Source organism: Balaenoptera borealis (genome assembly GCF_965194805.1).
Source record: "Balaenoptera borealis genome assembly, chromosome: X".
In the NCBI taxonomy this organism is placed as follows: Eukaryota; Metazoa; Chordata; class Mammalia; order Artiodactyla; family Balaenopteridae; genus Balaenoptera; species Balaenoptera borealis.
In genome coordinates this window covers 8,804,452-8,832,145 of record NC_138881.1, presented here as the reverse complement: position 1 = coordinate 8,832,145, position 27,694 = coordinate 8,804,452, and the positions used below count along the sequence as shown (strand labels likewise).

Here is a 27,694-nt window from a genome sequence, read left to right as displayed (position 1 = left end):
CCTTGTCTAAAATCTAGCCTCCCTACCACACCACCAGCATACACACACATCCTCACTTCCTATTCCCTTTCCCTGCCTTTTCTTCTTAGCACTTACCATTACCAATAAGGGTTTTACTAATTTCTTTTGTTTGTGTTTCCCCATTAGAATGTGAGCTCCCTGACAGGGTGAATTTTTGCTCATTTCCACCTAACTTTCTTTACTGCATTACCCCTATGCCTGGTACATGGTAGAAACACAAGAAACACTGGTCGAATTAATGAATGACTCATTGGTGGCTCTGTGACGTATGATTTCCATATTACTAATCCTTACTCCTTATACTTATGAAAAGGTTTGGGCATGGAGGATAAAAGGTATTAAGAATACCTTTCTCAGAGTAAGTTAACCATTAACGTAAGCATTCTTGATCTCCTTAGACAAATTATGGGAATTATGTGTTGAGGAAAGGGACAAAGAAGTAGGATGAGAGGTAGGACAAAGATCCCAAGCCTGTGTCAATTAAAAGAAAACTGGCTCTGGAACCAGAAAACTTTGCTATAGTCCTATCTTTACTATACATTAGCTGTGTGACCTCATCTTCTTAGATTTCCATTGCTTTAGTTATCAAAGGACTAGGTTAGAATGAATGATAACCAAGATCCCTTCTAGTTCTAAAATCTGCATGGTGCTATGCCCTAGCCCTAGCTTCACCTCTTTTTTTAAATTAATCTCCTCACTTTGTAGATTCTTTTGGCATATTTGGCATTTCAGAATCTAGTTTGTTATACCAAAGCTGGTGGCTGGTTGGCAAAGCAGGTCTGTGTGGATGGACAAAAATTCAATCATGTAGATAGCTGTTTCATTTTGTTTTGTTTTAAGACGCTTTCAGAATTAGCACAGTAATTCCAAACAAGGAAGGATGAAGCTAGACAGGACCTGACGGTTAAAGGTCGTTAGCAGTTGTGCTGTCTCACAGTCCTTGGAAGGGTTTACAAGCTCGGAGAGGGAGGCATCGCTTCCCATTGGCATCAGAAAGGAAGACTCGTTAGAAAAGGTGGCTGTGAGTTTGTCCTTGAAGGCAGAGTGCATCCTAGAAGCAGCGATTCCATTGAAGAACTGATGGAAGGGATATAAAACCCCACAGAGGCCTGGCAGGGACCCAAAGCTTGTTCTGAGTGTTATAATGTCCTTCATTTCCTCATGTTGGACTGCCTCTCCCAAGTGGCCAGTATCCGAGTTAATGGGAAAGGACAGAAAAGAACCTGGCTTGGTCCCGTAATACAGAAAAGATAACCAGATTTAGAGGCTGACACACAGTTCGAGAGTGTGGCTAGGCCAGTCTTTTTACCAGTGGTTTGCTTTTCAGGCACTGGGTTAGAAATCCTAGAGCTAGAAAGAGGTCATGATAACAGCCATCATGATCACTCTAGCAAGAGACCAAGGCAGCAGATCATAATTGTGGTTCACCAACTTGAACGTGCAACAGTCGCAAGAAAAATTTGTCAGACATTCAGATTCCTGGGCTGCACTCTAGAGAATCAAACTTAGTAGCACTGAGATGGGGCCCAGAATTGTGTACTTTCTAATGAATACCTCCAGGGCATTCTGATAGTTTCCTAACCACATCTTGGGAAAACCACATCTTGGGAAACTCCCAAGATGGTGGGAAGACCGTGAGCTTTGGAATCAGCTCCCAGAATTCAAATCTCTGCTCAGCTATGTATTTGCTATGTGATCTTGGCCCTATGCTTACCTTCCCTAAGTCTTCATTTTTTCTGTTGAAAAAAAAAATGAGATGAAGCTTTACAGGATGATTCTGAGAATTAGAAATGACATCCTAAGGCACTTAGGACAGGAACTGACATATACTAGGGACTCCAAAAAAAAAAAAAAGAGAGAGAGAGAGAGAGAGAGATCACTGCTATTATTATAAGAAATTGATCAGGTGCCTGCCCTATCAAAGCACCTCCAGGTGTCGCCTTCGCAGTAAAACCTACCCTCACCACGCTGTGTAACACTGCGACCTGCTCCCACACATATATACTCTTAGTCTTTATTCTTCTCTTTCTTTTAGCTCTAGCACTTATCACCTTCAGCTCACTGTATATTTATTTATTATGCTTGTTGAAACCTAATAGAATGCAAACTTTATGAAGGCAGGGATTTTTGTTTGTTTTATTCACTGATATCCACAGCACCTGGAAAGTACTTGGCAGAAAATGGGTGCTCGGTAAGTATTTGTTACAAAAACATACTGCGATAATGTATTGCTAGAGAAACATGCATTTTTGTTGTTTGTTTGTTTGTTTTTGGTTTGGTGCCCATACTCCTTAGATCCCCCAACCTTTAAATCATAACCCTCCATTTCTGATATCAACAACTATCTAAAAATTGGAAAACATAAAATGATGCTCTCTCTGGGAACACTGGAAATAAAAGAGAAGAATCATGCATATCTAGAAATGGTCAGTGTTATCACTGTGAGGCAGAAAGCATTCACCGACTCAATCATGAACACATTAATTGTTCTGAAAGTTGTGGCTTCTGTAATTGATGTCGGAAATGCCAGAGAAAATTCATCGTGGCTCTTGGAATTACTAAGAGCTTCAGAGCAGAGTGGAGAAAACCGTCAGCTCAGTCTCAGGGCTGATACAACTAGGGCTTCTTTTTTGGAGAGAGGGAAAGAGGAGAAGGCACCGCCCTTGTGGGCTGATGGAAAGTGCCGAGCGCTGTGGAGATGTGGGAACGCCGGCGCGTTCCCACCCTGCTGATTGGTCAGCCTGAGCTGGGGATCAGCATAGCGCACGTGGGAAATTTCGAATGAGAACTGCTGGGAGCAAGGGTCAGAGGCTGTGACCAGGATTCCAAGCTCAGAAGCCAAGCTTTGCTCTGTGTTCTCTTCTTTCCCGGCACAAATTACATTTTCTTCAAACTTCTCTCACATGCCAAGTCAAAAGGAGTCAAGCAGTAATCCAGGTCATCAAACAAGAGACCACCCCCATCCAGATAATTATATATGATTTCCATTTCCCTTTTTATATAACCACTGTTTTTAAAATAACCACTGTTTGTGTGCCAGGGGTCGGGCTAGTCATTATGTACATCATCAGCTTATTCTCAATTGCACCACCGTTTCACCAGGAGCAAGCCAAGATCGTTCGCCCAAGTGATGCAGCAACTAAGTGGATTATCTCTGCAGTGTGACGCCTCCCCTCACAAAAGATGAGGTGCTTTAATGTGACGTCTCAGATATGGATTCATTTGGCTGGGGCTGGGCGGGGGAGAATATTTTAACCTGTTTGAAAATGGGGCGGAAAGGGGACCTTCAACAGCATTAATCCCTCTGGACTGATCATAACACCCACCCACTTGGTGTCCAGGCCAGCAGATGGCTGTGAGAGCCTGCTCACCTTGCCCTGTCTGTAGTGACAGAATGCATGTACTGTTGGTGACACACGCAGGTGGAGAGGGGCAGAAGCGTATTACACCTGAGCCGTTTCCATCTCCTTTAACCTGTTGCCGTGGAGCAAAGACTGCTCCTTGCTCTCCACCTTCCTCGAGTCATCCCGCATCACAGCTCCATGAGTCCGGGGCTCTTCGACTAGATTTGTTCAATAATGCGCCCCAATTGCCAAAAACGCTGCCTGGCATGTGTCAGGCACGTGAGAAAAATTTCTTGAACTTAACGCATTCTGGCCCTTTAAGTGCACTGAGACCTCCTTATATAATATTAAGCCATCCTCCACACCAGAGCTACACAAAAGTTCTAGGCTGGGCCTGCCCATGTTTGAGCTTTTGCTCCCATAAATAGCCATAGTGATTTCTCTCGGTGTGTTTGTTAGCTTAAAAAAAATATCATCATGACTTCCAATGACATTTACTTCTGCTGGGGACTGTTAGAGTTTTAAATGCAAAGCGTCCTTCTTGGTTCAGTGCCAAGTGGTGGACTGGTGTGAAACACCTACACAAGTACAGTACAGTAGGATTGGGTCCTGGGAAGTGCTCTTTCAGATGCCCTTAATGGTTTGTTATGGTGACTTAGTAAATGGAGAAAACTCAAACCATTTTTCACTCTCTCTGGTTTATGGAATAAAATACATCATAGCAGTTATACCCTAGGCAATCATTCAAGGTTTCATCTTTAATTTGATAGGGTGGATTTTAATTGTGACAGTTTTATTCCTTCATATGTGCAGTGTTTACATTTTTTCTCTGAAGCAGGACAGTCCAAAGTTCTTTTGATTTTTGAAATAGCATTATCCTTTGAAGGAATATATGAAAATCTAAGGAGTTGAGTCTCCAGATAAAAACAACCATAAATGGTACCCTTAGAAGTTATCTAAAGTTACTGAATAGTTGACTAAAACACAGGAGATTTTTTTTTAACATCTTTATTGGAGTACAATTGCTTTACAATGGTGTGTTAGTTTCTGCTGTATAACAAAGTGAATCAGCTATACATATACATATATTCCCATTTCTCCTCCCTCTTGTGTCTCCCTCCCACCCTCCCTATCCCACCCCTCTAGGTGGACACAAAGCACCGAGCTGATCTCCCTGTGCCATGAAACGCAGTAGAGATTTTGATTTGAAACAATAAATTGTAAGGGAAGAAGCCCTTTGGGATGGGTTTGCTTCCTTCATTTAAATGTCCAGAATTGGTTGATTAAAAAAAGTAATGTGTTTTTCACGATCCTACTCCTTAGTTTTCATTTCACTATGTACAAAATTCCAGAAGAAAAAAATCTTGATTATTGAGTCATACTTTAAATTTTTAGAGTTTTTCTGTTAATGGAAACAGTAGTTTAAGAACTTGTTAGAAAAATTCTGGTGCGCCTCAGTTGGGAAAGGAAATTTATCTTCCAACTCTAGAAATGAGTAGCAAGGAAATTTTGCTAGAGCCTGACATTGGTACTAGTTATAAGTAGAGAGAAGCATCTAGACAAAGGCAACATAACCAGTGTACACCATGAAGACCAATAATTCTGGGTTATTTTTTATTATTATTTGTAGCCATTCCAACAACATTTATTCAGCATCCATTGCATAGAAAGCACCACCCTACCCTGTGTTCTGGAAGAGTATAAAATTGATTGAGTGAGTGAGTGGGTGAAAGGTCATGGATATGCAGGTAGGAGTTTCAACTGCAAGGTGGAGAACAATCAACTATAGGTGTTGGCAAACATCAGGACTTACTTTCTCACATAATAAGAAGTCTGGGGGCACAATTTTAGCAGCTCACTTGCACTTATGCTCTCTCTGGTCCGCCATCTTCAGCTGCAAGAGACCACAGTCATTTCCAGCACCTCTTGCAGCCATTATCACATCCAGTCACAAAGAGAGGTGTTTTCTCTCCTGCATCTCTTGTCAATATGGAGGAAAACCTTCTCCAGAAGCTTCTATAAGACCCCCCCCCTTAGGGTACCTTGGCCAGGATTGGCTCATATGATCTTGGCCTAGCTGTGAAGGAGGTCAGCTGACAGAGAACTGCAACCTTAGGACCCTCTATCAGTTCTAGGTGGTCAAGTCAGATAATCCCTGCCTTCTGATGATGTGACCAGCCCAAAGACTTGAGGTCTGGCACAGGAGAAAAAGCCAAAAGGGAGAAGCTACATAGAGTCTGGCTTCAAGACCATTGCAATTGAGGGGCCAAGAGGTCATACACTGTAACTCTAGAAATCAAGGGGTGGTCAAGAACGGAGACATATCGAGAGGAAATCCCATAGCTTAGTTACCCACCAGAAGTGTTAGGCAAAAGAGAAGAATGATGTTTCTTTGCAAGCACACAGGATAAGAGGTGGAAATTGATAGCCGTTAGTCAAGAAAGAAATCTCAGAACAAACACTGACCATCTCCAAGTTATCTGCCTTTATTATTTTCTTTTAAGTGTTTAACTTATTATTTTGTCTATTTCCAATAAAATCTTTTATTATAAAGTTCTTTGCAACTGGTCAGGTACTTTCAAATTTGTTAGCCCTTTTGATCCCCATAACATCTCCATAAAGGCAAAGAGAACAGATAAGATATGCCTGGATTTTCAGATTCAGGAATAGAATCCTAAAGAAGATGGTCGATGTGTCCAAGTTTATATTAATTATAAGCAGCAGAGCCAAAACGGGACCTCGGGAACTATCGATTCTTGGTCAGATATTCTTTCGACAGCATCCTAATTACTGAAAAGGAATGCATATGTGAATGGTCTGCGTGGATATTTCTTCTTACTTACTGTAAGCTGCTGTTTCTATTCAGCTCATTCCCCTGACTTTAGTTTCTCTATTAAGTATCTAAATTAATAGAAAATGAATGCTCATCCAATTGAACTGAGCCAGTAGTTTGAAATTTTTATTAAATAATAGGAAATGAAATGTGCAAATGTGGACAAAGATGACAGGGATTATTGGGAAAACAGCACTGGATGCTGTAGTATGAATATTAAAAGTCAGTACCAGGCATCGTTTCAAATTCCCTACCTTCATTTTCCCACTGGTTCCAATTTTCTGAACCATTCCTTTATTAAAAAACAAAAACAAATGTGGTTTTTATTTATTTATTTATTTATTTATTTATTTTTGGCTGTGTCGGGTCTCCGTTTCTGTGCGAGGGCTTTCTCCAGTTGCCGCGAGCGGGGGCCACTCTTCATCGCGGTGCGCGGGCCCCTCACTGTCGCGGCCTCTCATTGCGGAGCACAGGCTCCAGACGCGCAGGCTCAGTAGTTGTGGCTCACGGGCCCAGTTGCTCCGCGGCATGTGGGATCTTCCCAGACCAGGGCTCGAACCCGTGTCCCCTGCACTGGCAGGCAGATTCTCAACCACTACGCCACCAGGGAAGCCCACAAATGTGGTTTTATCATATGAATTTTGGAAGCTGCCTTAAATCAAAATGGGCTCTAAATAAGCTAATTAAAATAATGGATTATGTACACTGTAGTCAGTCTTGCATAATGCATAGGGAAGTATTATCTACTCTTCCTGCAATACATGGATGCACATTTTTAAGCTATATTTTTTCACTTATTTGTAAATAGTGTCTCCAAGCCAAAGTGGTATCCTGAGTCTTTTGAAAAGAAACCGTAGATAGGTTTATAGCACTGACCCTTTCTATTTGCATTTGTTACCAAGTAAAGGTCACATATGCTACAGAAAATAAGCCTCAGTAATTATAATTGGTTGGGAATAAAGCCTAGCTGAATGAGTAAAAACTCTGAATTGCAGAAATTATGCTATTTCTGCAAAACTTTATGGCAAGTTATTTTCAGATAATGATCCTTCCTGTAACCTATTCTAATAATGTATCTGAGTTGATAATTTATCATTAGACACACCATATACTCTCAGAGAACTAATATTGTGATGTGTGCACCACTCTGAAGGCCATGAACTCCAGTTGTTTATTCTTAGCGGGAATGGATTGGTGCTTGGAGCAAAATTTTTTATTACATGTCTAAGCATAGGAAATTTTAAACCAACTGGACAAAAATAGAAATAGTCTTCCTAATTTGCTCATGGAAGATTCTTTTAAAAAACTTCAATATATACATTTTTGGCCTATATTATTTTTTGCTTTGCTGTTCATTTTTTTTAATGAGTTCTCTCTCTCTTCTCGTTTGCACCCTTTGAATATTACTTTTGGAAAAACTGATGTAGTCAAGTATATCTGTTGGGTCATGTTGTTTGTCAAAATTATCAGTCTTTTTATTTATTTAATGTATTCAATATAGTAAGAGAACAATCTCTCAGCCTGGACCTAAAAGTCCTACCCCTTCTCCCCTTCTCTTCTCCTTCCATTCTCATTCCCAGGCATTGCATTTGGTCACAGAGCTTTAAATACCATCTATATGTGTCCCCCAAATCTCTATGTTCAGCCCAGGACTCCCCCTTAACCCCAGATCCTTATTCCCGATCACCTACTAGATCTTTCCTTCATTTGGATGTCTCACAGGCCTCTCAGTCTTATACCAAAGCCACAGCCCTAATCTTGACCCCCAGCCTCCTCCTTGTCCTGCAGCTTCTCTACATCAGTTAACAGCAACCCCATCCTTCCCGGTGCCTAGGCCCCAAACGTTGAAGTCATCCTCTCTTCTTCTTCCTCTCCCACTCCCTCTCCCTCTTCCTTCTCTCTCTCTCCATCCAGTCAATTAGCTAATGCTACCGTCTCTACCTTCACTGTCTCCAGGATCCAGATATTTCTCATCCACTCACCAGGCTGGTTCGGCCCTCCATCATCTCTCTTCTGGATGCATCGACAGCCCCCATCTGCACTCCTGGCTTCACCCCTTGCTTCCCTACAATCTCCTAGCAACTCGGCAGCCAGAGTGATGACAAGTCATGTTAGTCCTCCGCTCAAAACTTCCAGTGGCTCCCCACCCACTTAGATTGAGAGCAGAGGTCATTATCATGGAGAAGACTCCACACCATCTGGCCTTGGTTACCTGACCTACTTCCTACCGCTTGCCTTCTTCCTCTCACTCTGTTCCAACCTCACTGGCCTCCGAACTGCTCCTGATTCAACATCTTGCTAATTCTTTCTTCCTTCTGCTTGGAATGATTTTCTCCAATTCCTTCATCTGCTAAAGTGTCAGTTTCTCTGACAATCCTATATAAATTGCACCCCCAGCCCAGGATTCTTCATTGCCCTTCTTTGCTTTATCTTTCTCCATGTGATCCATGCTATGTTTTCTGTTTATTTGTTTCATGCCAGTCTTCCCATATTCACTGTCAGCTTCAAGGAGACATGGATTCTTGTCTGCTTGGTTTGCCGCTGAATCCCAGCATCCAGTGCCTGGCGCTCAGTAAGCACTCACCAAATATTTATGTAACGAATTAAAGGAATGAGGTGGGGAAAGGTCAGAGTGAGAAGCGCAGTGGTACTGAGGTCGCGGGTGTGTGAGGATGACTGCTAGGGGAGAAGATGGGAAATACAGATTGAGGCAAGCAAGCAAGTGGAGGGCTTTGATCAAAAGGGGTTTTGATCAAGTGTCTTGATCAGAGCATTCTGACAACCACACAGAGGAGAAATTTGATGTACAATTTGAAGGAAATAGTACACAAGTTAGCAAGCTGTTGTATCAAAGCCTCATCAAGGATATATCTTTCTTTTCAACTAAAAGCTCAAACTAGCTTAAGGAATTTGGGGGCTCACACAGCTGAACAATCTAGAGCAAATGTAGCTTCAGGCATAGCTTTACCTAGGACTCAAGTGATGTCAAGAGAGCCCTTTACTTTCTCTCCATTTCTTGGAATTGTTTCTTCAATTGTCAGCACAATCCTCAGGCCCTGTATCCTGTCCCTCTGAAGTCTCTGGGAAATTCTCACAGCTTTTCATTGCTTCTAATGAAGTCACATGCTCATGGCTCAGGCAACCATGGTAGTCTGGGAGTGGAATGATCATTGACTTAGGCTAGGTTACACCTCACCCTCCAGCTGGAGGTTGGGGACCAGTTAGTTCTCCAGAGGGAACTTGGGGTATGACTGTTATAAGAAGAGGGAAATGAAGACTGGTAATGGCCAACAGATGACCACACCAAAGCGGTAATGAAAACTCAAACTTGGATCATTGCAGTTGGAATGGGAAAGAGAGGGAAGAAGTAACAGGCATCATGGAGATGAAATCAAGTAGATCTCCCAGCTCTGAACAGGGAGGGGAAAGGACACAGAGAAGCTTGAATCCAACCCAGATTTTGAGCTTGTGTGACTAGGGTTTGGCAATGTCATTAATGACGATTCAGAATGAAGTAGGAAGAATAGATTTATGAAAGGAGGCAAGCATTTTGTTGCTTTTTCATCCCTGTTTTTGTTAATAAAATTGTTTGCAGCTTCTTAGAGCTCAAGAAGAATTGAGTTCTGCAAGAGGCAGAAGGCAATTCTTCCAGCAACACTTGTTCTCAGAAGACATGTCCCCACAGTATTTAAGAGTCTTGTCTCCGAGCCCACATGTGAGAGAATCAGACTGAAAATGTATTTTCCCTCAACAGTTTGAATTTCCTTTGGTTGAGCTACCAGCATCTACAGAGTAGAAAACCACTGGGAGCCGAGTTCAATCTTTTCTCCTAGAAAAAACTTCTACATGAGTGATTTAGGATTGTAAGGTCATCTTCTAATGCACTGAGGATTAGGCTTAGAGAAACACATGAAGCTCATCTGTAACACTCTAGTGAATGCCTCATCAAATTATGAAGCAAGAAACTTTTAATTGTTGATAGACCAGGAGGCAAGAAAGGAGTGAAGGCCAGCACTGAATGACAAAGTGGCATGTGCAAATGTACTAGTCAACATTTTTTTTTGAGTGTTTTCTAGTTGCCAGGTGCTTTTCTAAGTTCTCGACATGTAGTAAGTCCTTTACTCACCACATCAGCCCTTTGTGGTGAGTACTCTTATTATCTCTAGTTTACAGATGAGGGCACTGAGACCTGGAAAAGTCATATACCTTGCCGAAAGTCCCACACCCAGCGAGTGGAACTGGGACTCAAATACAAGCAGTCTCCGGCTCCAGGGCCTGTCCTCAATAAACTGATCCTATGTTCCAGAACTGCCCAAAACAGTCCTAACTTATGCCTGTTGTCTTGGCATAGTTCTAAATATGAACTCTAGAAAGTGTCCCTATTTGGACAATAAATTATAAACACCATTCCTCTTAACCGCAATATTTTGCTTATTCAAAGCCAAGAAAATCGGGTCTGAGCAAGAGAGGTACCCAAATGGTTAGGCTGTATCTCCAGTCGCAAGTGGGGTGACAATTCACCCCACTTGAATTGAATTGACTATTGAATATGACTATTTGGTAATCATCCAGTTTGTCCTAAGAATGAAACTGGCTGTATGGGTTGGTGTAGGTTTGGTTTTAACCAACAGATCACTCTGTTTTCTTACAACTTTTAAGGCACCCTTTTATATGCTATCGTCAAGTTGCCAATGACCGTAGTTCGCCTCTTTCTGGAGTGGTTTTATTTATGCCTCAACATTTGGCCCCTGCAGGTTCCCCCGGATCTCCAGAATGAAGTGCTGATCAGCCTGTTAGAGACCGACCCCGATGTGGTGGACTATTTACTCAGAAGAAAGGCCTCCCAATCTTCGTGAGTATGCCAGTTTTTCCGTCTTCTACAGCCGCCTTGGGGATTTCTATTTTCATTTCCAAAGAATTAGAAAAGTTTACATAACTCCACGCAGGGTGACTTGAGTGGAATTTTGGTGACTTCCTGGCAAATCTGATCAATCCCCCTAAACAGAAAATGCTTGTCTTCCCAATCCACTTATCAAATTAGAAACTGCTTTATGGGATTTAGAATCCTAAAAACTGCGCTTAGGGGCCCCTAAGGCTGCGCCTGGACGCATCTCTCGTGTGTAACTTAACCAACGGGACAGATGCATTAGCAAACGCTAGCATCCTTTTGAGAAAAATGCACGCCGGTCTACACAAGCACCCATGTTTGCAATGAGGAAAATACAAGCCTTGCTGTAGGCTACGGTTAACCACCATTTTTCCCCCAAAAGGAGAAGCACTGAATTTTCCCATTAGTCAGATTTTATGATTTATCTTAACCATTTGTTATAGAGTCAGAGTGTATGGGGGTGAACTTTAACAAAGCTAGTTAAGGGGATAATATTGCGTCATGAACCAGGAGTGATGTTGCCACCATGACACCAAACCTTAAATTCGTGACAGGAAACGTTGTTTCCTTCGTGAAAGTATCATCTTATGCTGCGCTTGTTAATCTACTGAATTTCAACAATTCTAAGACACATTTTCCCCCATGTTTTATCATCTCTGAAATTGAGGTTAATCTTATAATCAACGACATGTCTTAAATTAATTCATAGCATTTTTTCCCTCTTAGTCATACATAAAATACTGTAATGGTATGTCTTATTCAATGGTATCTCAGAAACGTGAACACGTGTTAAATTGTTCTTTTGTATTGATATCGAACCTGATGTACTAATTTTCATTTAAAACTATTTCAGGTATTTAAAAATTACATTCTTTAGAGAAATTTGGTGGAAAGGAATTGCACATTGTTTCGCTCCATGTCCTGTAGAACAGGGAAGAATTTTTAAGTGGATCGTCCTTTCAAGAGCACTTTAAAAAATCCATTTCTGTGCCAATCATTATCAAGATAAATTCTGCTTTAAGTAAGACATTCTGCCAGGATTCAAACTCTAAGAGCCACGAGGGAATAAAAGTGTATTCAAATTGTATACATGGGCTGGTATTTCATGGTCTTGCTTTTCATATCAGAGAATTGGGCTCACTTAAAATTTTCCTAGATTCCTAACTATCATCAAGGTGGAGATTCTAATTTAAACAAACAAAGGGCTTTTCTTCCTAGGAGGTCTTGTGTCACCAGAATTTAAAGGAACTCACTTATTTCCCTCCCCTGTGCAAGGAAACAGACATGGCAGCCTTTCTCTCTGTGAATCCCCCATTAAGCTGCCTTGGGAAAGGTAGAAAACACACACCTAAAAAACCCACTGATTTTTGACTTATCGAATTTCTGCTTTTGTATGACATTTTAAAATATATGAATAGTATACTTTGAAGAATAGATGCTAGAAGTTATTTTTATGTGGTTTTCAATACGCTCTTTGCATATAAATGCCAAGAAGTGAGCCTTTCTTTCTCTACTCTCAGGAGAAGGAGGAAGCGTACATATTAAGCCCACCCCAAACTGTACAGTGGTGCAGCCTCTTGTGTTCCCTGTACCTATAGGAATAAGAATTGTAAGGCCTAGGCAAGCTGACCCTACACCAGGATCTTAGGTGAGTGTCAGGGCTTCAAGAAAAGGAAGATGAGCTCACGGGAGCACTGAAGATGTCAGAGACTAGCACTATCGAACAGAAAACCTTTGGAGAAGACTTTCGCAGTAAGAAGGAGAAGGGAGTGTTTGGTTTTTTCCTCTAGGTACAGGTCAGGTAGCAGCCCAGAAGGTTGATGATGCTACCGTGAAGGGAAAATACATACATTAGTAAATAAATATTTATTTTTAATGGCCTTTTGAGGCTTGAAAAGTCCTAACCCTCGCGCTGTAGGTAGTCTCTTCGTGCTTTAAAGGTGTGCTTCTCAAACTTCACTATGCATCCAGATTACCAGGAGATCTTGTTAAAATGTTTTTTTCTGAATCAGTAGGTCTAGGGGAGGGAGTCTGAGAAACTGCATTTCTAACAAGCCCCCAGATGGTGCTGTGATGCCGCCGGGCCATGATCCAAGCTTTGAGCAGCAAACGCTTAAAATCTCAAGGCATATTCTTTTCTTTTTTCAATGTTTATTTTATTGAAGTATAGTTGATTTACAATGTTTTCTTAATTTCTGCTGCACAGCAATGACTCATTTATACATATATATATGTACATTCAGTTTTGATATTCTTTCCCATTGTGGTTTATCACAGGATACTGAATACAGTTCCCTGTGCTCTACAGTAGGACTTTGTTGTTTATCCATTCTCCGTATAAATGCTTACATCTTTAAGAACTTGCAGACTTGTTGAAGGAGGCCTACAAGGGTGAAGATAATATGTGCTGAGCCCCTGGTTCTCAGCCTTGCCTCCCGTTCGAATCCCTTGGGGAGCTTGAAGAACCGCTCCGCCTGGGCACCCCCCCTAGAGATTTGGATTCATTTATTCCGGGGTGCAGTCTGGACACTGGGATTTTTAAAAGCTCCCCTGTGTTTCTCACAAGCAGCCAGGCTAAGAACTGCCCGCTGAGAGCTGCCCCATTAGATACTACATATTTACTGTCATCCGGGGACTTGAGGTAGGTGATTTGTTACATTCCAAAGGGGTCTTTGTGTTGACAAAGAAGGGAACCAGCGCTCCAGACCATAGATCCACGTGGAGTTTCGATATCTTCTGAGAAGAGCAAGGATTTGCAGGGAACTTTGTAGGCTGGAGAGGTTGTCAATAGGCCTGGATGTTTGGGGAGCTTGAATCAGGGCCTGGTCATAAAAGTAAATATGTCAGCTGGCTGGGGACACAATAAAGAGGCTGGCCAGCACAGAGGGCAGAAGCCCTTAAATAGCAAGCTTAGCAGCGGTGCCTAAATCAAGAAGCAGCGGCAAAGAATTACAGTGATGATAGATCATGGTAATGACAGAATACAGTGGTGACAAATTATAGTACCCCAAATGCCAGACAGTGCTGGCCACACTGACATGTCAATTATCCATCAATAGCACACCCGTCTATGATATAACGTGCTGGTTATGAGCTTTGGATTCAGAGCCAGATTGCCTGAGTCCAAATTCCAGTTCCACTGCTATTGGCTGTGCGGTCTTGGGTAAATAAATTCATCTCTCTCTGTCTCAGTTTCCTCATCTGTAAACTAGAGATAAAAAGTCACACTAACTTCATGGAGTTGTTCTGCTATTAGAACAGAATCTGGTTTTTAAATAAATGCTTAGTACTTGTTAGTGATTATTATCACATTACTTGGAATTTCACCATTCTGTTCATTTACAACTACTTAGCAAAAACTTGGGTGTCACTGGATTCTACCTTGCTGTCCATGAGATAGCAACCTATCAAGGCAATATGGCACGAGAGAACCCATCCACGTTAAGTTGTGGCACTGTCTTGAAAGGCAAAGCTCACCTGATCTAATTGGCATCAGGATGATGGCGTAGTTCTGGGACAGACAGAGGGGTGAGGGTGAAAGGCACTGAAGTTGGGAACATGACCTGCTCGCACCAGGCCAGGTAGATTTCTGAAGGGAAATCTGTGGCGCGATGGGAAGGGACAGAATTCTTGTTTCGAAGACCTTATTTAGTGAAAACTCAGCTACAAGGGCTATAAAAGGTAAGAATGGAAAGGATTTGCAGGAAGACCACAGAGTGGGAAGCAACAGTAGCTTCCAAAATGAGTATCATAAGTGCAGTGATATGCACGAGCTGCCTCATTATTCTCTTCCGACCCTTTGATTTTTTTCCTGAAGCTTCTGTTCTTTGCCATCAGTTCACATACCTAAATAAGGTTTTAGATTGCTGGGCCCCACGTGGAAACTGCACAAGATTTTATCTGGGGTGGACAAGTAAGTTTTCAAAAGAGTGTCAAACCAAGAACAAGAACGTATTCATCAACATTTCTGTTTTGAAAGATGAAACACTTAGTGATATTTGGGAATTTAATGTTTTGATTTGAGTCTTTTCCCTTCTTCATGTGCGACAACAGAATTGGGGGAGTGAGAGGAGGATTCATTATTTTTTCTTGTGCTTGTCTACTTACATTTTTGGCTTCAACTAAAATGGAATGCCGAGAGGAGATTAGAAGAGATTTATATTACTAACAATGAAAGACTTCCAGTTTTTTAATTGCTTGTCTGGTATATTTATTAGAATTGTGTGCTCTTTTCTTCAAAGATACTTAAAATAGACCCTCCCCCTTGATTTAGGGATGTAAGGTAATAGGGGATGAGAATGGAGTCAAAGAGGACAAAGTATGTTAAACGCAGGCATTTGCAACAGAAGTACGGTATCATGGCAGGGCAGGAACTAGGGTGAGGGAAGTGAGGTGCAGATTTTGAGGGTGTGTTAAAACGGTCATCAAAATGAACAATATTGAAGTGTAGTATTTTTTAAAAATCAAAGTTAACACCAAAAATCTCTGATGAGCAAAATATCAAAAAATGTTAAAAGACCTGGGCGAATTCTAACGTCCAGGGTGCTGGCTTTATCTCCTGGTGGGCGTTTGGATCCGTGTCAGCTTCTCTTCGGAGCAGGGTGCATTTGTCCCTAGGATTCTGCATAAGGGATGCTTTGCGGAACTGAGCATGATGAACGTGGAAATCTTCCGTAAGTCCAGAGCTGCTGTGGCAGTGGACTCCTTTCCTGGTACCGTTAATAGTGTCCGAGATGGCTATGTGCTTTGAGTTCCAACAGACTGAGGTTTATCAGTTCATGGCTAAGCCAAGCATGGAGCCAATGCAAGTTCGAAACCCCCAAAGGTGTTTCTCACTGGGGTTGCTCAGTGAGGGTCTGGGCTGGCCACTCCCGGTGATTGAACCGGAGTTTTCCGTTTATCCACAGAACAAGTTCTGTGCTTCCGGCTGCAGTACAGGCCTGCCCACAGTACCCTGCCAGCGTGTTTACACCCTGACCTGGAGGGACCAGCTAAGGGTGAGAAAGTGATTTCGCTCTCCGCGTCCACCTCATGCTTGTTTGGTTGGCTGAGACTGGCCATGCCTGCTGTGGGTGGTCCCGGGGCTTTCAGGTCTCATGGGAAAGCTCTCCATTCATGGAAGCAAACCCATGTCAACTGGCAGTGTGTCCCCTCAAATCCACGAAATTCCAAGACATAGAAAGAGGGGACATTTTGTGCTTCTAAACGATTTCTCATCTAGTGAATCACTGGTTAGAATAAATATTTTAGATAAATGCATGAATATTTTATTGCCTTTACTTGGAGTGTTGAACTTCAAATTGTCTTCCTAGAGTAGAATCATTTTAGAGGCAAATCTTAGAGAAGACGCTGGTGGCTGCTTGTCTCATTTTCCAGAGGGAGGGTCCTGGATTTGTTTCCAGTTGATTTAATGATAAAGCGATGGAATGACACTGAAATTTTTTAAAACTCTGAACTGATAATGTTACAGTGAGAGTTCTGAGGAGTTTTATTTTGTTTATTTTGTTTATTAATTGGTGGGCTGTCGTGTGGAAAGACAATTCTTGGGCATGGGATCTTAGGCACATTTGGCCACCATCTTATTGACCTCTGCCGAGAAAATAAAATGGTAAATAGGAAATACTTTAAACATATAAAAGGGCCACCAACTCTAAGCATAAAACAAGCATTTTACTATTGATTTTTAATCATTTTGAATAGTATTTATGAAATAAGTTTTAGGAGTCTCGACCCCTAATGCCGGTACTGCTAGAAAGACATGTAATTTTGATATCTCCTCATTTCTTTGGCTCGTCTCTAGACTTGTGATCAGAAACAAGGAGAGTTGTTAACAGTAGCTTAGTACAATTTCTGCCACATAATGGACTCTATATAAATAGCAACTTTTGTGCTTCTCTCAGGCCAAGGGGTTACCTCACATGAGTGTATATACCACAAGCTGTCTGCCATGGGCACTCAATCAGTATCCACTTCCACGGGCAAGTACGCTGGCTGGGAAAAGAGGTATCACCTCTCATGGGGTGTCCCCACCTGCCCGTGTCCCTGGCTGTGACCCCAGCCACGCTGAGGAGGTTCGCGGTCTGTGTCGGCTTCATTCACCTCTACCTCCAGGGATTAGCTCTAGCCACCTCCTCGTTGCTCCCCCGACTGGGGCCACAGCTGTGGTGACTTTGGTGGCTTGACTTAGGAGAATGACACAGAAGAGCAGAGAAAGGCAGGTTGGCCCCTCCTGCCCCCCCTCCCCTTAACACGTTCTGATCCATAACCAAACAACATTCAGTTATCCGGATCCTGCAGACCGGAGCTGGCTGGGATGGGCACACTCTCCTCTACTCAGCTGTGGCGCCAGCCACCTCAAGGTCAGGACCACCACATTTACCCCCGCTGCCAGCCAGGGCTGAGGTTTTGGCCACTATCTGTGGTTTCCCTCCTGATTTGACTCTTAGTAGATCCATAGCCCACGGTCACATCTCTGGGTTGAGGGAAGGCTTGGTATCTGGGGTTCTCAAACTTCCCCAAGCATCAAAATTACCTGGAGGGCTCTTAAAGCCCTGCCCCCAGAGGTTCCCTTTCAATCGGCCAAGCCAGCTTCATGGGCTGAACCCTGTACTCCGAAGCAGCACCCATTTGGCTTAGTGATCTGCTGTGACCATCTTGAAATTCTAATCATTTTTTAGTCTTAGGGCCCCGCATGTTCATTTTGCCCTGGGCCCTGCATATGGTGGCCAGTCTTGGCAGGAGGTCCAGAATGGAGCTTGAGAATTTGCATTTCCAACAAGTAATGCATTTCCCAGGTGGTAGCGATGCGGCCGCATCAGAACCGCTGAGTGAGGTTTTGCAGAGTCAGCCCAAAGGACAGAGGAAGGGGACAGTGGCGCTCCACCTCCTCCTCTCTCACCTCTGCTGGACCAGATCCAATCACAGCCATGATCATGGAGGAAAAAACAATGTGACAGCTTCAGTTACTTTCGTTATTGCTGTTATTGTTCTCTGTTTTGTTTTAACCAAACTGAATGCTCTCATGAAGCATGCTGCCTTTTTAATACCCCCAGCGACATGGACTTGATTTCCCTGTCTGTACACCAGTCCAAAAACAATGTATTGAAGCAGCTCGCAAAAATATGTAAAGCGGAACAATATCATAGTAAGTAATTTGAAAGACCAGGGAAAGGAAAGCAGTGGAAAGAGTGATAAGGTAAGATGAAGTTGGGGTGTGAAACACACAAAGGCTTCACACAAGCTCCAATATCATACAAGCTCCAATACGCCAACTCGAGTGGAGCCCTGGTTCCTCAGAGCCTTTTAGCGGTCATTGCAAAGAGAGATACAATCTTTATTTCGTGACCCGTGGTTCTATGTGGAAAAATAATTTTTACCTCCAAGTAGGTAAAAATAACCTGCTTGCCTGGGAGAAACCCAAATGTCCCTAGTACTGAGATGTTCAAGAAATTTCTTTCATGAGGTGTTTTTCTTTATGCACATAACTGTTGGCTGAATCTGCAGCTTATCATACTTTGCTCAATATATGCTCTTCTATATGTTTTGTAAGACAGAAGGGCAAGCTATGCGACCGAACTATTGTGGCCTCCATGAGCTACAATACGACCTTTCCAAAACTTTCCTCCTATTGTAAAGTGGCCAAAAAGCAGTCGAAGCCCTGATAGTTATTTTGTTTTGGCAAGTGAATGGACTTGACTCTCTTTAAAACAGCCCATAAAATAAGGCTTTATGTGCCCACTCTTATCGATATAACACTATGACTTATTCTTGCCGAGTAGACATAAGACATTTTCATTAATGAATGGAAAAATGTCAACTAAACAGGGAAAACAACTGAAATTAGCCCAGCAATTTGATTTCTAGCCCTGGTCAGAATGTAGGACCCTGATTCTGAGCTGAGCTCTGTGGTGCTACCAATTCAACACGTTCGTATTTTCTCATTTTCATAGTAAAGCATCCTCAACGAGAGTCGAACCCCATGACGACAGACAAGTGTCCATTTGTTTTGTTTTGTGTTCCCCCCACTAGAATTAGGGAGGGTTCCCCCTTTAATTAAATAGCGGAGGTTAAATCGTTTTTTCCCCCCACTTTCCAGCAGAAGTAGTAAGTTCCTTTTATTTTTCCTTCATTCATTGGAGGCCTAAAGTTTCTGGAAAACCATCCTCGTGGTTGTCCTCTGGCTCTTTCCTATAAGGTTATCAGTCATCGGTTTAAAGAGGAGGCAAGGAAAGGACTATTTATTCCATGTGGGTAAGAAATTCCCTCAGCAAAAAGTGCTTGGGCCTCTGGCTGCCTCGGTGACCGGGAAAGCGTGTCACAGCTGCTGAGATGCTTTCCCCTGGGACTAACCCCTGCTGGAGACCTCCGTGAAGCTAGACCCCCTGAAAGCGTCCTTCCTCCGTGTCGCACGCACAGAACCCTTTGGTTAGGAAAGGCTTCCTCAGGCATGGGTTGACCTTCTTTAAGATCACTAAGGATTTGTTTTGAAAAATTAAACCAAAAGAAAGCAAAGACAAGTAAAGAGAAGTGAAGTGGGGGAGCGCGGGGGGAACAGAAGCAGGTTTGGGAACTTTTAATCAATCTGTGATCATTTCCCTTTAAGATGTCAGGGCCACTGTTTTGAGGAAGGTAGAAAATACAGATGTTCCCAGGTAAGACTTCCAACACTCCTGTCATGTTCCTGATGTTCTCATCGTCCTGTTCCGCTCACTGTTTTCACCGTTATTTCTGTTGCTGTGACAACTCATGCACATATAAACCTTAATGGATATGCTAATTAGTACGTTTTATATCAATTTGTAAAAGCACTAGTGCCTTGTAGAATCTTTTTAGGTGTATTTAAATACAATGGACTCTAGTGATGGTCATATATTTATCCTTTTAGCCACCGTTTTAACCATGAAACAGTTATTCCCACTAGCATCATCGTCATTATCATCATCGTCGTCGATGTCCTCGTCCTCAGGAAGGATGGATTCACTTACAATAAGTATTTGGGTGCGGGGAGAAAAGGTGTCCGTAAAGCCATAATGAACTACGTGTAAAGTTTCAATCATAGTTTTATCTGAATTATTTTTAATTCAGGATATTGAGGAAAGTAAAAGAGTTATCTACAGTTTTCCCCTACTTAACAGATAGTGAGCAGCAGACTTTAATTTTTAAGTGGAAACAGGGATTTATCCAACAGGCATTTCAGTGATGCACCTTGGAGAAGACAGGGGTCCATGTGTTTCACCCTCTCCCGCCCCACTTCGCCTTGCTGTTTCCTGTAACATCTGTTGGGTTTTACTGCCATCTGCTGGCCATTTCATAGAAACGCTTTCACCTTATTGACACAGGAGTCTTGGAACCTTGCTCAGAAGCTCTTTTTGTTTCAGCCCGTGTCCATGCATTCTCCTCCTGTCCTGTGTGAAACCGTCGGATTGTTTGAATCTGGTCACTCATTGTTAACACACTCACGCACCTGTAATTGTCTCCTTGTGCCAGAAGCCCTGACATGCTGAGGTCGGAAGTTTCCTTTTCCGTGGGAGGAAGGCATTCGTCCACAGATTCCAACAAGGCCTCCAGCGGAGACCTCTCCCCTTATGACAACAACTCCCCAGTGCTGTCCGAGCGCTCCCTGCTGGCTATGCAAGAGGACGTGGCCCCGGGGGGCTCAGAGAAGCTTTACAAAGGGCCAGAGCAGTATGTGCGGGTGGGCCACTTGCCATCTTCGAAGTCGAGGGAGAGTTCTCCTGGACCAAGGCTTGGGAAAGGTAACTCCACCAGTGACTTTGATTGCATGTGGCCTGATGTGGGCGCTTTGGACCTTCTCTCCATCCCTTCACCATTTCACGTTTCTCTAATTCAATGAGCATTTACTGAGGACCTGCCAAACACCGACTCTGAGTCTGAGTCCCTGCAGACCCAGCTAGCTGGGAAGCAGTCTCAAGCTCTGACAGCCCCTGACATTCCCAGCTGACTTTTCTGCTCCAGCATCCGAGGAACTGTATGTGTCCTGGCCTGTGGGTTTGGGTGCATATTTGTTAGGCTAAGATGTCACCGAACCATTGCTGTTAACTTTTATAAAGAGAACAAGCTGAACTTATTATATAACAAGCTGGCATGTTCCAAAGAGGTCTCCATGGGAGATGACGTCTTTAGGCAGAATAAGGTTTCCATGGTCAAATACATTTGGGAAATATTGGGTTAACCAAGCTAATGGTCTCTCTGCTGTACAAGTTCTCAAACTCTTTAAAGTGCTAGTGGGCACCATGAGTTTCCACAATGGGAGGGAGGGTATGGGTTGCAGCTTTTCTCAAATTCATTTGACCACCGAATGTTTGGTTCTGTTCTCTCCCTCCACAGAGTAATTCCTCAGGGTCAGGGCTCAACAGGACACTTTTAAAGTAATAATTGGAGGACACAGTACAAATTCTTACTATTTTATCTCAAATTTATAGTTTAATCTGAAGAGCCACTCTGAAAGGGCTTTGTTTTTTTTTTTTTTTTTTGGTGTTTTTAATCGCAGCAGTTTTTTTTTAATTTTACAAATATTCGTGTCAAAAATTTTTTTTTAATTTACAATGAAAACAGTAACCCATGTTCCCATCAGGCATAAAATTTATTTTTAAAATGCGAAAGTACTTGCCTCATCTGTAAAATGGATTCAGGGTCATCTCTTCAGGATTAAATGAGAGAATGCATATGAACTGCAGAACACAGGGAAGCATCCAGTAGATGTTTGCTTCTAGAAATAGTCATTATTATCACGTGGCATCATCGTAGTGAGGATTAAATGAGATGGGGAAAACACCTAAGATAGTGCCTTAGGCTGTAAATATTTACAGACAGACTAAGGGGATGTATGAATAAATACATGCAGGACTGACTCTGTTGCCACCAGATAAAGAAACTATAACTATTCCTCTGTCTCTATGTTAATGCGGTCAGAGCTGTTGCCACCCATCACAATTCTACTCGTTTCCTATTGCTGCCGTAACAAAAGACCACAAACTTAGTGGTTTAAAACAACACACAAATTTATTATCATACAGTTCTGGACATCAGAAATCTAAAATGGGTCCACAGGGCTGTGTTCCTTCCGGAGACTCTAGGGAACAATCTGTTTCCTTGCCTTTTCCAGCTTCCAGAGGCTGCCTGCATTCTTTGGTTCCTGGCCCCTTCCTCCATCTTTAAAGCCAGCAACGTAGCATCTTCTCTCTTGCCTCCCTCTTATAAAGACCCTTGTGATTACATCGGGCTCGCACGGATAATCCAGGATCATCTCCTCATCTTAAAATCCATAACTTAAGCACACCTGCAGAGTCCCTTTTGAATATAACATCTTTACAGGTTCTGGGGATCATGACACGGACATCTTTGTGGGAGTCCTTATTCTGTCTACCACAGCCATCATAGAGAAAGAGCCTTTTTGTAAATCTCAGATGGAATAAGCATCTTAAAGGCAGGTCTGCATCGTATTCTGTCTTTTATCCATCACAATCTCGAATATAGTACTTTGAGCAAAAGAGATGTTATAAACATATTTATTGATTTTTTGCTCTTCGGTTTGTGAGTTACATACCTTTTTTATACACTTCTTCCTAGATATGGCAGAGGAGGCTTTCAATATCTGGGGAACTTGGCATTCAACATTAAAAAGTGGATCCAAAGACCCAGGAATGACAGGTGAAGCATAATTTTTTTAAACTGTTATCTCATTTACTTTTTAAGTTAATTTCCTTTCATTTTCACCTTACTATCATCGTATTACATGCTTGTCAAATATTATTTGGAAAATGCTGGAAAAAGAGAAAAAGGGGTAAAGCTATACTTATCCTTTCCACCAAAGTACATCAGTCTTTGACTTTATTTCATTTCATTTCATTTGCAAGAGTTTTTAAAGATAGTTACAATCATTCTCTCTGTGTACCTTTATATGATTTGTTTACCGTCCATTCTCCAGTTATTTTCCATTATTATTGTTAAGAGCCATGTAGTATTCCAGATGCATATTTGTAGTTTATAGCCCAATGCTGGGACAATGAGTTGTTTCCATTTATTATTGATGTTGTAATAAGTTATGATGTCAGGGACCTCTTTTATGTACCTTTTTTTTTTTTTTTTGGTATTTTAAGTTATTAACAAATTCACAAAATTTCAGAAAGCCAGTTACAAATCCAGAATAGTAAAGTGGGGGACTTCCCTGGTGGTCCAGTGGTTAGGACTCCAAGCTTCCACTGCTGAGGGCCTGGGTTCAATCCCTGGTTGGGGAACTAAGATCCTGCAAGCCGTGTGGTGCAGCAAAAACAAAAACAAAACAAACAAAAAAACAGAATAGGAAAGTGGGTAAAAAATGATGAACCTTTTCAAGAATTCAGAGGTACAGTCACTTCACATTCCATAGGAGATGCGTTGGCTTATGCTCCATAAGCTGTAGATGGCAGTGCCATTTCACTGTACTGTCCGTGTCACTTTAACCTCATTGGTATTGCAAATCACTGGGTTTGCATTTTGGCTTCTTTAAAGAACAAAATTGTATTTATTATTTTCATTTGCCTTCCTTTCTCACCAGTATTTTTTCATTTTTCTATTAATCAGCTGAATTTCCCCCACTGGTTATCAGTTATGTCATTGGCTATTTGTGTATGCTAGTGTTTTTAAAATTGATTCTTACAAACTCTTCCTATCATAAAGACGTTAACCCTTTGTCCACTTTGTTTGCCACTGATATCATTATCCCTTGCATTTTTTTCCCCTTTTTGGATATCTGAAATTTTTTTAATGTTTTACATAGGTAAGTCTATCACTCTCTCTTGTTGTGAATTATTTTGCAAAATTAATCTTTACTTTTACTTAAGCATTGGAGAGTCAGTCATCTATGCACTTTTCCCTTTCATAGTATTCCATTATTTTAACCCTTAATTCTTTAATCCATCTGGAATATATGTTAATATATTGCATGAAGTGTGTAAATTGTTTTGTTTTATTGTTTCTCCCAAATGTGTGTGTATGTATGTATATGTGTGCGTGCGTGTGTGTATATTTTCCCTTTCTCATTGTTTTGTAATACCTCCCATATTACATTTTTAAAGCATGGTACATTTTTAATTTAATGGCCTCTAATCCAGTTTGAGTACTTGAGTACTGATCCATTATCTAACTACATCTCATTGTATCCCATGAAGTGCTTTACTGCCTTTTCCCCCAAGGATAAACTATTCCACGATATTCTGCTCTGTTTTCCTTCGCTGTTTCAACTCTGATCTGTCCCTATGTAAATGCTTATATGCCCCTCTCTCCCCAAAATGATCTGCTCCCTTTCCCAGCCTACTAAAAAGAAATGAGAGGACAGGGCAAATCCACAGGAAAAAGGCAGCCTGGGGACATAGGCCCCAGGAACTCCTCATTTGCTTGTGAAACGCAGTGTTTTGCTCTCCTTTCAATTTCCTGAGGAAAGTTGTATCAGTTAGGGAAGGCTAACTGCTGTAAGAAACACCCCCGAAACGTCAGTGGCTTAACCTCTCACAGGCTGATTTCTCCCTCAGCGCCCAGTTCACTGTGGATTGTGCAGAGTCACTCAGGGGCTCGAGTTCCATCTAGCCAGTGGCTCCCCCATCCTCAGAGGCTTTGGAGTCTTCCATGGTTCCTCCATCCTGGGCTACAAGTTAAAGGAAGGGAGCAAGCAGGAAAGACTAGGCGTGCATTTGGGGTTTTTTTGTTTGTTTGTTTGTTTGTTTGTTTACTAGACCAGGCCTAGAAATGGCTCACATCACACCTCTGCACATGTGTTAGCCAGACCTCATTTATGTGGCCCTCCTAACTGCAAGGGAGGCTGGGAAACGTCATCCAGGAAGGAAAGGGGACGATTTGGTGAACAACGAGCCAGTCTCTCCCACAGTGGTGGTGGTGGAATATACACAGCGGCTGCTGTCTTCATTATCTTCTGGCACCAAATGAGGCATTTTTGATTCATTTCATTATTCCTACAGCTTTAATTGACACAGTAGAAACATGGAAACATTATTTGTGTCTCCTCTGGATTGCAAGTTGCACTGAACAGGAAGGGAATGTTCCTTTCACCTTCTAGGTCCAGAAAAGTTTTCCTAACCACGCAGAAGGGGGCTTTCCTAAAACATAAATTAGGGCCAAGGACTATCTGGTTGCATTTGACAGCTAACCTGTCGGAGTCCAGGCATCTGTCTTTGGAGCTGCTTCACGAATTGTGCCAGTAATCAGAAAGCACTGCTCACGTCCCTTACTAGGAAGTCTTTTACTTTAGGCAACAACAACTAAGCGTGCCCGCACTTTTTTTGGTTTTTGAAATTGGCAGTAGGAAAGAAATAACAGGGCATCCCGACAGGGGTTCTACAAACCAATTCCATTTCTCGTCCTTCTCTCCGGCTCCCAGGTTCCTACGGAGACATTTTTGAAAGCAGCTCCCTCCGACCGGGGCCGTGTTCTCTTTCTCAAGGGAACCTGTCCCCAAACTGGCCCCGGTGGCAGGGGAGCCCCATGGAACTGGACGGCAGTGCGCAGGTCACTGGCAGGACTCAGACCGCGAGCGCCACCGCCGAGTGCAGGGCGCACGCCCCCGTGGCCCGCGTCTGCGGCACGCCCCCCATGCAGGGCGGCGGGGGCGGGAGGCGCGCGCCAAGGCCAAGGCCGGAGCCGTGCTGGACGCTGAGCAGCGCCGAAGACCTCGCCGAGTGCGAGCCGGAGGTGGCCTGGCCGCAGAGGAGAGCCAAGCCTCTGCACCAGAGACCTGCAGAGGGTGCCAGGCACGGTGACAAGAGGCCTCCTCCTCCGTATCCTGGTCCAGGGAAGCAGGCCCTAGCATCGGCCCACCAGCCCGCGGAGCCGCCGCTGTGGAGGCCCCAGAGGCCAGAAGGAGGCTCCGGAACAGCTTTGGAAGAGGGAAGCCAGAGAGCCGAGCGAGAGCATCAGGCCGCCCAGCAGAAAGCGAGCAGCGCCTACCCCGGTCCCGCCAGCGATCAGAACAGTAAGACCTTGGGGGAACCCAACTGGCTCGACTGGCAGAGGGAGCGGTGGCAGATCTGGGAGCTCTTATCCACCGACAACCCCGATGCCCTCCCGGAAACGCTGGTATGAGATGAGTCCTCCACGCTCCGCCCTCACGTCCCAAACAGCCTTCTTCCACTCAGTAGGGGAAAAAGTGGGTGTTGGACAATTGGGCACTTACTTGTTTTTCTTCTTTTACACTTAAAAAAAAAAAAAATAACACGAGAAAAGTCAGTTCACTTAAAGATATAGAGCACTAGGACCCTGGCCATTTATGATAAGATTCTATTGCATAGCCAGCCTTCAGAAAAAACAAAACAGAAATGGATGCTAGTATCCAATCTAAAAGCTATTCACATTGGCTCTGTATAAGATAAAACTCTCGCTTCGGTATAGCTTAATTGTATTTATGTGTCTTCAGTTTTGACTCTTGTATATTCTGTAACAGATTATGTATGATAATCCTATATGTTATATTCACAGAAAACAGAAGGAACACATTTTTTAATCACTTATTCTAAGTAATGAGATTCTATAGAGTGTTCTAGAATACGCACAAGCGGGTTTCTGTGCTTTGGCCATAGCTTTTTAACTGGGGACAGCCCTTCCTTCGATGCCTAAGGAAAACACTAACAAACAAAATAAAACAGAATATGAGAAGCCATATTTTTCTATAGTAGTGAGATACAAAAAAATATAGTCACTGAAAGCTTTTTCATATTGAATATGTTTTAAGGAAAATATTAAATTTGGTACATTATGGAATATATTTTTAGAATCTGTTTAGAAAGAATTCAGAGAGAAAGGCCGTGCCTGACAAAGAAAGAATAATTAAGAAGTTGTCCTTCCCATTTTAGGTCAAATTCAATTTTATATAGACCATATATAATATATATTTATAATGTACGATTTTTATGTATTTTTCAAAACTGCCAACTGGAATCCAACTATAAAGTGTTTAAGGATCAAAAGAGAGTATTCAAATTACAGAACATGGTTTTTCCTTTTGCCCCATAATCAGTATTAACCAAATTATATGCAGTGCTTTGTAAAGTAAATCATATTTGGAAAAAAATTAAGCTCTGTATTTACATTGTGCCAAAGGCTGAGGAAATGTTTTCTTTGGTAATTTTATGTGTAGTGTAAAATGTTCCTACCATAGTTCAGTAGTAAATTTGAAGTTTTTCAACTGCAAAACAATTTTTGACCAGCAGGTGGCAATTCGCTTCAGTATTTTATGAAATTTTTTTTTCACTTCATAAGGGAATGTGTATTATAGAAAAAGAGGTTTTTTTTTTTTTTATAAAACATGCTACTCTTAATTTTCATATTGGCAATGACATTTTCAGTGGGGTCTCCTAAAGTTCTTATTTGTGCCATAATGAATAAAAAGTTAAGCAAAGCCTTCGTTCCCTGGCATTAAATCTAGTGAATGAACTCGCACCCCATTCCAAACATACACTCCCTATCCCCAAGTCCAAGTGTAATAAATAATGGCAGTACTATACATACACAGCTAAAGAGCTAGTAAAAAATACCAGGTGGCTTGGGGACGTAACCCGGTAACACTGAAGCAAGTGAAGGCTGATCGTCACTCATTTGAAA

The 27,694-nt window shown here is 42.4% G+C and overlaps 1 protein-coding gene across 13 annotated transcripts in view; it reads left to right on the top strand.

Moving 5' to 3' along the window:
- The window catches only part of ARHGAP6 (Rho GTPase activating protein 6), a 491,169-nt gene extending 463,678 nt beyond the window's left edge, over positions 1 to 27,491 (top strand). For 12 of the 13 annotated variants that reach the window (XM_082375531.1, XM_082375538.1, XM_082375539.1 and 9 more), the window contains 4 exons: positions 10,953 to 11,050; positions 20,573 to 20,841; positions 22,676 to 22,756; positions 25,479 to 27,491. In XM_082375531.1, coding sequence (XP_082231657.1) covers positions 10,953 to 11,050; positions 20,573 to 20,841; positions 22,676 to 22,756; positions 25,479 to 26,179 — 1,149 coding nt within the window. In that variant the 3' untranslated portion in view covers positions 26,180 to 27,491. The remainder of the gene's footprint in view (positions 1 to 10,952; positions 11,051 to 20,572; positions 20,842 to 22,675; positions 22,757 to 25,478) is intronic. The other variant, XM_082375536.1, reaches the window with a different exon arrangement.
- Positions 27,492 to 27,694: the final 203 nt, after the last annotated feature.